Source organism: Lampris incognitus, chromosome 5 (genome assembly GCF_029633865.1).
Source record: "Lampris incognitus isolate fLamInc1 chromosome 5, fLamInc1.hap2, whole genome shotgun sequence".
NCBI lineage: Eukaryota > Metazoa > Chordata > Actinopteri > Lampriformes > Lampridae > Lampris > Lampris incognitus.
Window position 1 is genome coordinate 60,218,555 of NC_079215.1, and position 13,966 is coordinate 60,232,520.

Consider the following 13,966-nt stretch of genomic DNA (forward strand, 5'->3'; position numbering starts at 1 on the left):
CATTGTAAGATGTTGACAGATGTGCTCTTAGCACCCCCCCCCCAGTTCAGGGATGGTCGTTCCCTCTTCAAATAGATGACCTCTTTGATGCCCCGTTCAAACCAGTGTCCCTCCCTATCAAAGATGTGCACATGCTTTTCCTTGAAAGAGTGGCCACTAGCCTGTAGATGGGTGTAGACCGCGGAGTCCTGGCCTGATGAGGTAGCTCCTCTGTGTTATGCCATTCTTTTCACCAGTCTGTTTTGTTTCCCTGATGTACAATTCACAGCAGTCCTACTGGCACTTAACAGTGTGTAGACCCTTTTATGACCTACGTCATGCATAGTATGCGTGTGCATTTGGGCAGCAAAAGAGGCAACTTCTCCATCTCCAATCAGTGCAGTGTGCAAGTGGATTTTTGATCGATTGATATTTACATTTTTAAAATGTCGTGTTGTGGGTTGCCAGAACAGGTCTAGCAAAACTAAAGGTATTAATTTCTACCGCATTCCATCGGGGAAAAGACCGTTCAATGCAAACAGGTGAAGATTGTGGCTACAAGCAATAAAACGAGTCTAGATTAATACATAAGTGGCTATCATAACAAATAGAAGTTATATTGTAGCATGAATAAGAGGTTATAGCATACAATTGTATGGTCGTAAATAATAAAATCAATTTTTTGCTGCCAAAATGCGCACGCATACTAAATCATGTGATCACTGTTTACCAACTGTACTGTTTGTGCCGGGGGACCTGATCCTTGGGGTGGACCAATTTCTGGCGCAGCATTTTTTTTGGGGGTTTGAAAGCAGCCGAGACGCGATGTTTGGAAAATATACATCTCAACTGTTCTGGTTTTCTTTAGTTTATTTATTTTTTTGGTGGGCAGGAAAAAATAGAGGAAATTTTCTTTTTATTGTAAACTTGTAAGCTTCTGTTCTTTTTCTGTCAATAACACAAATTCAAAAACTTTTCTATATCAGACCACAACCTGGCGATCCTGTAGTTGCTTTTCTTTACAGCCTCTTAATTTAGGGTGACTGTTAAAGCGGAACAGTCTTGTCACCTCCTGAGAACTTTGCGGTTCGTGCTGGTCTACAAAAGAGTGTCGTACTTTGTCATGGCAGAAACTAAATGCCTTGGTTCACACATTTGCTGATATGGAACATGGGTGTAATGTTACTAGATTTTTAGTTTTCAAATTGCTGTAACTGTCATATCAGTGCCATTTTACTTTCATCAGGTCATATTCACACATGACCTGATGATAGTACACTGGAATGTTTTGTTATAATTTTTGCCCTGATGGCTTTGGTATGGCTTTACCTTTTTGCCTTCTTTTCTGTTTGCTTCTAATATTCATGGTCTGGGAAGTTCTGCTATCGGACATATTCTAATCGCCTGGGACAAGATTGTCTACCAAATATCTAAAAAATGTGAAATATAAATAATGTGAGAGGTAGCCAGGCAGGAACAAGCTGGTTGACTTGTAGTTTAATCGCTATATTTATTGCATGCAGATCAATCAAATGGCCACAGCTCCTGATTCCCAGCGTCTGAAACTGCTGAGAGAAGTTGCAGGGACCAGGGTGTATGATGAGCGCAAAGAAGAGAGTATCTCTCTTATGAAGGAGACTGGTAAGATATCTTTATGCATGCTCAATAATCAAGGAAAGGAAATCGCAGAAAGTTGAATCGGTTCATGTGGACACAGCGTTTATTGAGACAAACATTTCATCATTCATCTAAAGGACCTAGATGAGTGATGACACGTTTCTCTCAATAAACGTGTCCAGATAAACTGATTCAACTTTCTGTGATGGTAAGGTGTGTGTGTGTGTGTGTGTGTGTGTGTGTGTGTGTGTGTGTGTGTGCGCGCGCACGTGTGTGTCCGTACAATATATGTCTCATAAAAAATTTACTTGAATCATATATACACACTCAAGGATTGACTATATACAGGCGAAATAAGAGGCAATGAAGTGCAGTGGTGCAGAGAATATATCAGAGATGCGAAAATAAATGTTAGCAGGTTACCTGCATACATGCCTGAGGTAGATGGACATGACAGAGCGTACCAGTAGACGTACAATGTACAGTACAGTATATACAAAATGGTTGGATTTATTTGAGAGTGTTAAGTGTCAATTTGAATGACAGCCTGCGGAACAAAACTGTTTGTCGGGTTGTTTTCGTGTACAGTGCTCAGTGGTGCCTACCAGGGGTGAGGAGTTTGAACAGGTTGTTACCAGGGTGTGATGGCTCTGCAGTGATGTTGCCTGCCTGTTTCCTGACTCTGGAGGTATATAAATCCTGAACGGAGGGCAGGTTGGCACCAATGATTTTCTCTGCAGACCTAACTGTCCGTTGTAGTCTGTCCCTGCCCTGTTTGGTGGCCAATCCAAACCAGACAGTGATGGATATGCAGAGGACAGACTGGGTTATTGCAGTGTAGAACTGAACCAGGCAATCAGCAGTTCCTGGGGCAGGTTGAACTTCCTGAGCTGGCGGAGAAACTACTTCCTCTGCTGGGCCTTTTTGATGATTCTGTCTATCCCCACCTTAGGTCCTGGGAGACTTTGGAACCCAGTAATCTGTAGGTTTTCACTGGCGACACCGTGCTGTTGAATGTGGTGAGGGGGGGCAGTGTTGGAGGGCGGGGGGGGGGGGGTCCTCTTGAATTCCACTGCCATCTCCACAGTTTTGAGCGTGTTCAGCTCCAGGTTGTTATGGCCGCACCAGAGGGCCAGCTGTTCAACCTCGCGTCTATATACAGACTCGTCACGATCCCAGATAAGGCCAATGATGATTGTGTCATCTGCAAACTTCGGGAGTTTAACAGATGGGTCTCCTGAGGTGCAGTCACTTATGTAGAGGAGAAGAGTAAAGACCTAAATTTAATTTTCAACTAATGAAAGTAACGTTATGTGACTCCTGTCCGTCATGCAGCGTATTCAGTGCAGCGGCCAAGGCCCTCGCAAGAATTTGTAAGGCAGACAGCTGCGGCAGTGCTGCTTTTTCTTTTTTTTTTCACAAACGAATATTAATTTTCACTGAAATGTGTATTTTTTAAAAAATTTTACAAGTCTGTTATGTATTCGAATTTGGAATATTCATTCACAGCCCTAATATAAAAAAAAGATAATACTTAGGGGTGTGCTTCTCTCCCTTATGAGACGATCCAATACCTATCTACTAGGGTGGGACGATACTGGATCGAATTCCAAATCGTTCGATACAGCCTTCACCATTGGAGATGCTCCCCATTTCGTGAGATTGTGCGTTATTAACACTAGAACGACCGACCGGGATTTCACTTCTACCTAATGACCGCTGGTTTTTAAACACTATATTCTGTCAAGATAAATACCCATTTGAGATATTAATGCATTGCATATGTTAGTGTGTCTGTTAGGAAATGACTGACACCAAAATTAACATTTTAACAACCTTAATACTGTAGCGAATTCAGGGAGCAGCCAGGAACCGCCGCATCTGGGATGCAAACCCGGGTCTCCTGCACCACGGGCGAGTATGTTAAGCAGTCGATGACAGGGTCTGACCCGTTAGCCAACGGGCTAATGAGTCTACACATCCGTGATCATTACAATACTATTTTTCAAACAATTTAAAATCGCCGCTGTCCAACGCCTGTAAATACTGCGATGCCTCGGTGGTATTCATGGTGCGTCTGAAACGGCGGCTGAACCCAGACATGTTGGAAATAATACCTGAAAAACAAAATGGGAAAACACATATTGCTCATCTAACAAACGTAATAAGGCCTATAAAATGTGAAATGTAAAAAAAGAACTGAACGTTGCGAAGGAAATGACGCGAACAACATGCGTCATAAATAGTGACACGACGTGCCAGTTACGTGCGGTCATTTTGACTGCTCATTGTCGTTTTAGGTAGATCTTACCATAACTCTTTTTTTTGTGCAATTGATCTAAAACTAATTTTAATGTAAATATATGCACTTTGGGAGTATTCAGAGAGCGGCAGGGCTGTATCTTTTTTTTCCCCACAATGTTATTAAACTTTGAAAATCCAAAACGGTCAAAATGACCGCCTTGGTCGTTCTAGTTGTTTTTAAAGTTTTAAAATAAAGCAGTTGTGTTGCACAACAAGAAAAGATGGCACAACATGTTGTTAGAACTTTTGCACTTGCATTACGTTTGAATACGTGCCTTGATAATGCCAAAATGTTGGGCCTACTTCTTAAAATGAATGAAAAATAGAGAACTGCAGTGGTGTTTTGTCTCTTGCTTACCAAGGCTGTATCGTCTTGAATCGATCTCATGAGATGTATTGAATCATGAGATTTGTGAATCGTCCACCCCTACGATCTACGTACATGGCTACGATACAATTCAGGGACAATACATTTTAATATGGAACAGTTTGATTCAGTGCGATATGATGGAATCTGATACAGTTCTTAACATTTGTTAATGTATACATTCATTTTCCATTATAAATTAAAGTAAGCCATTTTTATAAAAGTGGTATTGCATACCTCCAGATAGATTTATTTCATAAAAGCCCAGGGAATCCCAAGTATATTAGTTACTTTATGGCACCGGGGAAAAATGAAGACAAATGTATCATTTCAGAAGTACATGTCATTGTGTTTATTACTTTTCCTGTAGACACAGTTGGGCAAAAAAGACTTACTGTGCAAACATGAACAAACATTTTGACTTATGAATATAAACTGAAGTCTGTCTCACACACCAATGCCCAGGTGCCTCACTTTGGCAGTTAGTTAGGGGAGACATGAAAAAATATTATTAAAAAACACAGTCTTAGCCCTTCAGTACTTTGCAATTCATGAACTTTGCAAAGTCCCTCTAACATTGAAAACAAAATTAATATTAGATGTTCAATAATGGAACAAATTGGAGCCAAAGAAACTAGAAAAGTAGATGAAAAAACTCACATTATCCCTTTTTCTGTCATTAATTTTATCTTTTTACTTAGTTTTCTGTGAGACAAAATATTCATTCATTGGTATCTTGTAACTTGGCTCTAATGTATTTACCATGTCACGAAAGCCATCACTCTCAACTACACTATAAGGTTGTAAGTCCTGAGCAGTAAAACAGGCTATAGATGCTGTGATTACCTTAGACCCCACTGAGTTGTGGGTAACTTGGAGAAAGTGTTAAATATCCGTGTCTTTGTCTTGCTTGTTTTTACTCTTGCTAGCTGTACTAGCATTCACAGATTACTCATTGCCTGCATAGGCTTCACCAGCACAGAAACTGCTGCATCATGCAACACAGTAGATAACAGGCAGTGCATTTAATATTTGAACACACTTGCCTCAGTCTGAACTATACTTATATTGGTAGTCTGTGCTGTGGGTTGGGTATCGCTGTGGCCCCTTGGCACAAATAAACTGTCTTTTAGTGCTATTAAACAGTATTTTACTGTACGGAAAAATAGGCATGGTGGCGCAGTGGTTAGCGCGGCTGCCTCGCAGCAAGAAGGTCCTGGGTTCGAGCCCTGGGGTAGTCCAACCTTGGGGGTTGTCCCGGGTTGTTCTCTTTGTGGAGTTTGCATGTTCTCCCCGTGTCTGCGTGGGTTCCCTCTGGGGGCTCTGGTTTCCTCCCACAGTCCAAAGACATGTAGGTCAAGTGAATCAGCCATACTAAAATTGCCCCTAGGTGTGTGTGTGTGTGTGTGGGGGGGGCTTGTGTGATGGCCTGGCGGCCTGTCCAGGGGGTCTCCCCGCCTGCTGCGCAATGACTGCTGGGATAGGCTCCAGCATCCCTGCGACCCTGAGAGCAGGATAAGCAGTTCGGATAATGGATGGATGGATACTTTTTACTAAAACAAAAATGTATCAGACATGGACTGCTTTAATCCTACTTTGCACAAAGATGACACTTATTGCCAGAATACTATCTTTCTTGGCTTCTGAAAGAAGCGCCCCCATGAATATGACTGCCTCCAGTGCTTGTTCATTTGTTGATATTTTTTGACTGCAGCAAGGTGCTCCTCTTTCAGTCCATTTCTCAGGTTAGTTTTATGAAAAACAGATACTTGGCATTAGCTGTTCCCAAATTAGATGCAAAAGAAAGTTCTTATTTACTGCTGAAAAGAGAGATGAAATTCACTCTTCCTGTTTACAGTCTTCTGATAAGCAGCATGTGCTGTGCATGTATAAGCAGAGCGAACAGGAATGGGAGGTATAGCGCAAGGGGAGATAGTCCTCTAGTTAAATGATTATGGATGTTGTGGTTGGTTTAAAAAAAAATGTTAAAATGTCACCCCAACTATACCTGAGCAGCTGATAAAATATTGGGTAGCCCACCCAGGTTAATCCTATGTCTGAGAAACGCTGAAAGCTGAAACTATCATTTGGAACAGGCTAATAATGTCATCTTTAAAAAAGTAAGTAAACAGTGTGCTGGACAATGGACTACGTTTTAAAATGACTTTGTGTCATGCCCCTTCCAACACAGAGGGGAAGAGAGAAAAGATCAACGAGCTACTGAAATACATCGAGGAGCGCCTCCACACTCTAGAAGATGAGAAGGAGGAGCTGGCTCAGTACCAGAAGTGGGACAAAATGAGGAGAGCCCTGGAGTACACCATCTACAACCAGGAGCTCAATGAGACCCGCGCCAAACTGGATGAGGTATAAAAGGAGTAGAGAAAAAGATGGTCCTCACCCAGCATGGAACATGAAACTTGATTTCACAAATCTAGAAAATAATTCGCAGGAAGTGATGACTGTTTTAAGTTTTACTCTGCCAAATTATTGGTATTAACAATGTAGAAGTCGCAGGAATACAGTGTGCTCACTGACAATAAATATCCTGATGTAGACTGCCAGATCTTAAAATGGCAGTAAGTAGATAATTCTTCATTTTCAGAAAAACTGATACAGGTATCCACCAATCAGTACTTGGCAGCTCTACCACTGCAACACCCCAGTGAGATTTTTGTACTGCTTTGATACTGGTGAATTTTTTTAACAACTAATCTTGGAATTCTCCAGTTGTCAACCAAGAGGGAGACCTGTGGAGACAAATCTAGACAGCTACGTGATGCTCAGCAGGATGCCAGGGACAAAGTAGAGGTAAAGGACTCAGCAGAAAAACATGTCACTCTGATGCATGGGAATGGACGTGCTTTTTGATGTAGCCGGCTGTGGGCTGACAAATTGTGTGGTGGGTCAGAGAAATCTGCTGGATATTGTTTATTTAGAATTGGAATAAACAGGCTCCTGTTTGGACTCTTATTTTGTGATACTGTATGTTAACATGCCTTGTAATGAGTATGCTATCTTGAATAGGCACTCGTACATAATAACGAGATCATAACAGATCACAAAATTATCTCTATTTGCCTTTATTCCCCTATCTTCTTTCTTCTGTAGGAGACAGAACGTGTGGTCCGTGAGCTGAAGTCCAAGATCTCGGCGATGAAGGAGGAGCGGGAGCAGCTGTCTGCGGAGCGCCAGGAGCAGATCAAACAGAGGACCAAGCTGGAGCTGAAAGCCAAAGACCTGCAGGATGAGCTGGCAGGCAACAGTGAACAGAGGGTACGGAAGCCTCCTATCCGCGTCACTCGACACACTTGACGCTGCACCAGCAGTCACACCATCTCCTCCCTTTCTCTCGTCTCCACTATCCCCACTCGTCCAACTTGCCCTATGCTGTGTGTAGAGAGGCCACAAGTCCCCAAACCTGCCTCTTTCAGAGAAATGTGGACTGTATTTGTTGTCTTTTAAAAAAAGAAAAGTGTGTCTTGTGTGACCAGTTAATCTTCGATGTCCACCCTACAAACACTGTGCAAGAGAAAATGAAGTTTTCAGTTAATTTTTGGAATTTAGATTAAGGTTCTTATTTTAAATAATGTTTCTGTCATAATGAAGAGGCATCTTAAGAGAAGCAGTTGTAGCAGCCTGCTCAAAATAACACCAAAATAGGGATGAATAGGGAGCAAAAGCTCAATTCAGATAGGGTTACCAACATTCTTGTTAACTGAAGTAAAAAATGAAATTGAGTTGTTTTTTTTTTTTAAACACAAAAATTTTAAATTGAAACTAGAACACACTGTTCAAAATTAAAAGAAAAAAAACAAGAAAATTGCTTTAGTTTTCATCTTTAAATGCTTACAGCCCGTGAGTTTTCATTGAGACCGAGGTGTTTGAAATAATTCAGGTCGAAACATTGTGCTGCTGACAACAACACAAGTTTGGCAGTTTGACTTCATTTGGCCAATTACCTTTATATACAATACTTGTCCTGAGTCATTCAATTAGACCAAACCTTGATAAATAGAAACCTGCAATTGCATACAGGACATCTGAGGAAAAAATGTACAACTAGAATGGTGAAAGCTGGGAGGAAACAAAACGGGAATAGGGACTATTTCTAATATGACTCGATTTCTGAACGTAGTGAGTGTGTAATTATTAGTCAATGTGCTGACATAGTTTATGGACATGTTAATGTGTTAATGTAGAGAAAACACTAACTCTGAATTGAGAAATACATGAAATTTACTTTTTATGTGCCAGTCAATGACAATACTAATAGTCATTGACGAAACAAATAATTCGTCTTAGAAACTGTTGTTTGACTGTTCTGTGTACTAATTTACATGCACACACACACCTTGCATTCATATTTAGTATTTTGTGCTTTTCATGTTTCTTTTTCTTTTCAAAAAAACCTGGTGACAATTTTGTCATGGCATTGATCATTAGATGAAACATTATTCATTCCCTCTTGGGAAATTGACTCACTGCAACAGCAGAGTGGTGAACAAAAATCGGAAGAAAAAAAGGGGCACCTAGGATATGAGGCATAACACAGCCACCATAATAACACAAGGGGGAAAATCCAGTTAAAAAATTTAAGATAATTTGTTTGTAAATGCAGCAGTTGTTGCTGTTGGGACGTGGGATCATACAGCTGATGTAATAACGGGTTTTATTGCCAATTTGCCGACTGATGAAAGGCATCGGTCTGAAAAGTTTGTGCAGCAATAAATTATGAAATCGGTGCGCTGTCCATGCTTTCAGTTTTTCAAGATCCACTTTGAGAATCCAGCACCTAGACAAGAAACATACAACTGAGAAAAGCATTTTAATTTTTTTTTTTTTACTATTTTACACACAGCAGATGTCAACAGCAAGCTCTTCTTCTGGTAACCTCCAACAAGCTTGCATGTGTAATTCCTGAAAAAAGTTTGTTGCTAATTTCATTGCTATTTCTGCTAAATTAAAACATTAAAAGGGAGAATGAAATTCGAAGCTCTCTGGAATTTATACGTGGCATTGCCGCTGACACATCCTTGCTCTTCATCTTTCAGAAACGTCTGCTGAAAGAGCGCCAGAAACTACTGGAGAAGATCGAGGAGAAGCAGAAAGAACTGCAGGAGACGGAGCCCAAGTTCAACATGGTGAAGGAGAAGGAGGAGCGTGGTATTGCCAGGTAGCGATGACTCATACACTGCTGCTCTTGCCCCCAGGCAGCTGCTGGCTGACCAGCTGGGGCTGTATGAGTCAGTCAGTCAAATTACTTGTCACAGAGGGAGGGATGGCAGAGCAGAAAAACATGTCCTCTTCAGATTCAGCTGTATGAAGCAGCTCAATGTTTCTACGTTGCCCAGCTCAGTGTTTTGATTTTTACATATTATAGTTGATCCTTGTTAAAGTCTTCATGGATTGTTGGACTATTAGACTGAAATTATGAGAAAACTTTGTGACAAGACTATTTTTTTTTAACTTTCTTTTGCAAATCTAGGATATCTATTCTTGTAAAAATGTGTTTTATAAACTAAAGTTGTCTCTGGGCCATTCAGGAATTTCTATTCAGCAGATTTAATATTTGTTTTGTAAATGATCAAAGATTAACCAAAAAAAATAAAATAAACATAACCCCATAATGTTTAAAAAAGAATTAAATGGCTTACAGTAGATTCAGTTAACCTTGAAAAAAAATGCAGAGATGAACCAGTCACTCATGATGCCATTGTTGAGGCCAGTGCCGGTTCAGTTGACAAATTCAGCTAATCCTTCTGTACATCTCCCCACGTACAGACTGGCTCAAGCCACACAGGAGAGAACGGACCTGTATGCCAAGCAGGGCCGTGGCAGTCAGTTCACCTCTAAGGAGGAGAGGGACAAGTGGATCAAGAAAGAGCTCAAGTCCCTGGATCAGGCCATCAATGATAAGAAGAGGCAGATAGCTGCTATCCACAAAGATCTGGAAGACACCGAGACAAACAAGGAAAAAAACCTGGAGCAGTATAATGTAAGGGGAAGATTTAATAAAATATTACAATTTACACTGCAGTTATGATATCTATTACTGGCACTATAAGGGCATGTGTCCACAGGCGACCTTTAAATAAAAAGTGCTGGCTGTACTATTGGGTTGTTTTCTATGGAAAAGTCACATTTGGAGTCTTCTTGACTCCAATGCGTGGGCCTAACCTCTCTTTATAGCCAAGCGCTCTGACAGCTGCAGCTTATTCAAAGTTGGAATGACTATTAACTGAGGAAAATAATGTCATTTCTAGTTTCACCAACTAATATGGGAAGAAGGGAATGTGGTGGTATCAAAGAGAAAGCTGACAAACAGCTGCTATCAAGTGAACAAAAATATGATTAACAGAAAACCCTATCAGTTGGGGTTTTCACACATCCTGGAAAACCTGGAAGCTTATAGGCTAGTTTTCCAGTCATTGAAAACACCTTAAAAATTATCAAGTTGATCAAATTTTCTGGAAACAAGAGGTCATGTAAAATTTTCAAATTTGATTATGAAATGGTATTTTTACCTGTTGGGATAGCATTTTCCACATAATTTTTAGCTGAGATCGTATATTTTTAGCCATGTTTTTTTTGCTGCTGATATTGCACATCAGTACTTAATGTTTTCGGGGACTGTTCAGTGACCAGCTAAAATGTACACAGTCCATTTAGAGATCTTTGAGGCTTCCAGTCATAGTTAATACTAGGGATGCTCCGATTAGGGTTTTTTGGGGCCGATCATCGGAATCGGCCGATACCGATCAGCGATCACAGTGGGGATCTTCCATTTAAAGTGTTCTATTTATTGTGAAGCATTATTTATTTATTTACTGTTTATAGCAATAAAAGTAACTATTCTTAACAGCATTGCGGAAATGTAATTAAGGGCTGAGAAAGTATCATAAATCGACAACTGTTTATTTTTTGGAAGGCAACATATGCAACATATTTCATTCTCTTAGTAAGTCATGTAGATTATGAAGAAACAAACAAATATAATAGTCTATACTCGGCTAAAGAGCAGTTTAGAAAATAGTCTAGCCTTCCTATGGCGTAAAAGCTAAATGTGCTCAACACTATACACTGTGTTTCAAAGCACAAGAAACCATTATAGCCTATCTAAGGCAATACAGATCAATTCCAATAGCTCTAACAAAATACAGGGCCTTTCTATATTTAGATCTACTACAAATTTAGACAATATAAAACGGCAACAAAGAGGCTGTAGCCAAATACTGTATAAGGCACTCCTGAACATTTACATGTTTTTACAACCTGCCATGGCCACCATTCTTTAGCTTAGCCTACTTCTTAAGCACGACAGCAAGTTTTTTCTTATAAATATACGCATCACCGCATCTTTGGAAGGCAGCCTGTTCCTCCGGCCTGTTCCGCTTCTCATCTACAACATTCACCGCTCGGCTGAAAAGTCGCTTGCTATCTACACTTGTGCATGGCGTGCAGAGGTAGGCTCGGACTGTCTCTGCGAGTGTGGGGAAGCGGCTTTTATTCTCCTGCCAGAAAGCAAGCGGCTGTCCGCTTCGTGGGATAAGTGGCTTTGACAAGTAGAGGTTCATCTGCGATGCGGTTTGGTTGCTGGTGTCGCCGCCATATTCCACATCTTCATCCAGTAATTCAGCATACATAGCCTGCAAAGAGCCAGCTCGTGGTACTTTCTCTGGGGACTCGGAGCCCCTTGCCTCCGAACTGTTCTCATCATACTGCTGTTCCTGGCCCCTGGCCGGGGCCTGAACGGGCAGCCAGGATACCCAAAAGTAGAACACATAGCTGTTGCTTGAGTGCGTCTGGGAAATATTGGTCTTTATACCTTTTTATTAACAAAAAAGCAAACATTAGATCTATTTTATGCATTTTCATAGGTTAGGCTATTTGCGTTTTTATAGCCTATCTTATTAAATTGCACAACTCTTACAAGTGTTTCTGCTTATTTCTAAAGCAAAGTTAGATTAATTTTAAGAAAATGACACAGCATTCCTTTTACCAATAGCCTACTTGGGTTTTTTTTTTAAGCAGTCATTTGGTCTACATAACAGAAATATTTACTCAGTAGGTCTATTTGCTTTCTCACCTCAGATCGAGAATTGTAGCAACTGCATACAGGCGCTCAGATCCAGTGTCACTGAATCGCTTCTGGATCGCTTCCAACAAAGTGGCTTTTGACATTTTCACGGCTTGGTCCGTCTCTGCTGTTTTCTCAAGGAGATGTGTCAGCTCTAATGGATGGTATAACAGCTGCAGCCGATGCAGTTGATGAGCTGATCTGTTGCGTGAGCTCTTCGAATGGTGCAAGCAGGGAAATCATATTTTAGATTAATTTCCACTGATTGCTGGAGAACATTGAAGGCAAGTCATAGTCGGCTGCATGAGCAGATAGTGCCTGTTTGTGTTCTAGTAGACTCTGTAGCTTATACAGGATCGGAACATGTCACTGAATGCGACAGCCAGAGCTCCCACTGCATGTGACCCTGTGAATTCTTGACAATGAAGAACAACGTTGTTTGAAGTTTTGATTAATAAAGTGCCCGGTTAAGCTTAACAGAGACATGGTACATGTACTCCAACTCCAGATGTCACTTGTAAAACTAGTTGATGTGATGTTGTCGTTTAAAATGCTGTCAACATGTGTATACAGTGTTTGGTATAACTGTGGCAGGCATACGTCCGTGAAATATTTACGCCTTGGAAGGATATAGCGTGGATCCAAATGGGTAATAAGTCGTCGGGGCCCTTCATCTTCCACTACAGAAAGATGCTGCTGATCAAGGCCAATGAATTCCATTGTCTTGGCTGATATTTCTTCTGACTTCTTACCGTCGCTGCTATAGGCTTCCTGCCGTTTAAATGTCTCCCTAACTGACAACTGAGTGATGGAAGACCAAGTTGCTGAAGGGTTAACTCGCTTTACTGACTTTGCGCTGGCTTGCCTTTCATACTCGCCGTATTCTTTGACGTGACGAACTCTGAAATGTCTAATACGGTTTGTGGTATTAAAACATCATCGTTGCGTTCCACCACGAGGGATTTCTGCTTCACACACATTGCGTATAGCGATTTTATTGTCTTTTTCGGACACATTGTAGAACTGCCAGCCCGGTGAAGCCATTTTAGCGGGGCTTCTTATGCCGCACACAGAGAAATGTCTCACGTATTTTGCGTCATCTGATTGGGCTTCCAATCAAACTATTTAGAATGAAAATCTGCCAATAATGATCGGCAGCCGATCGATTGGAGCATTCCTAGTTAATACTGAATAATATTACCTTCCAAAGTGTTGACTGTCATGAATATCCAAACAAAAGTCATGAAAAATGTCCTGGAAAATGGTTTCCTCAAAAGTGTGGGAGCCCTGTTAATTCAACATTACTGCTGCAGATATAAACTAGAAAATAAAGTAGTGTGGAGTAAGAATTTCGATGTCGACTTATTAGTTACAGAGCAACAACTATAGAGTGTGTTAATCTCATTTTAAGGACCACTTTTTAATTGTTTCTTTTTTCAACACAGCATTATTCTAGTGAAGACTGGGTGCTAGCACCAATACTGTTTTCCTGAAGACATCTTGGACAGTGATAATGTACCATTACAGTAGTCACTAGTTGAATAATGGCAAAGCTTATTTGTTTTTTTTTAATGTACTTTTGTTTAAAATGTCAAAGTTTTTATTCACAAAGCTGTTAA

General features: G+C 40.7%; 1 protein-coding gene across 1 annotated transcript in view; it reads left to right on the top strand.

Moving 5' to 3' along the window:
- The window catches only part of smc3 (structural maintenance of chromosomes 3), a 93,124-nt gene that overhangs the window by 15,776 nt on the left and 63,382 nt on the right, over nt 1-13,966 (top strand). The window contains exons 8-13 of the mRNA XM_056279704.1: nt 1,503-1,620; nt 6,459-6,634; nt 6,998-7,078; nt 7,379-7,543; nt 9,322-9,443; nt 10,052-10,265. Of these exons, the coding sequence (XP_056135679.1) occupies nt 1,503-1,620; nt 6,459-6,634; nt 6,998-7,078; nt 7,379-7,543; nt 9,322-9,443; nt 10,052-10,265 (876 nt within the window). The remainder of the gene's footprint in view (nt 1-1,502; nt 1,621-6,458; nt 6,635-6,997; nt 7,079-7,378; nt 7,544-9,321; nt 9,444-10,051; nt 10,266-13,966) is intronic.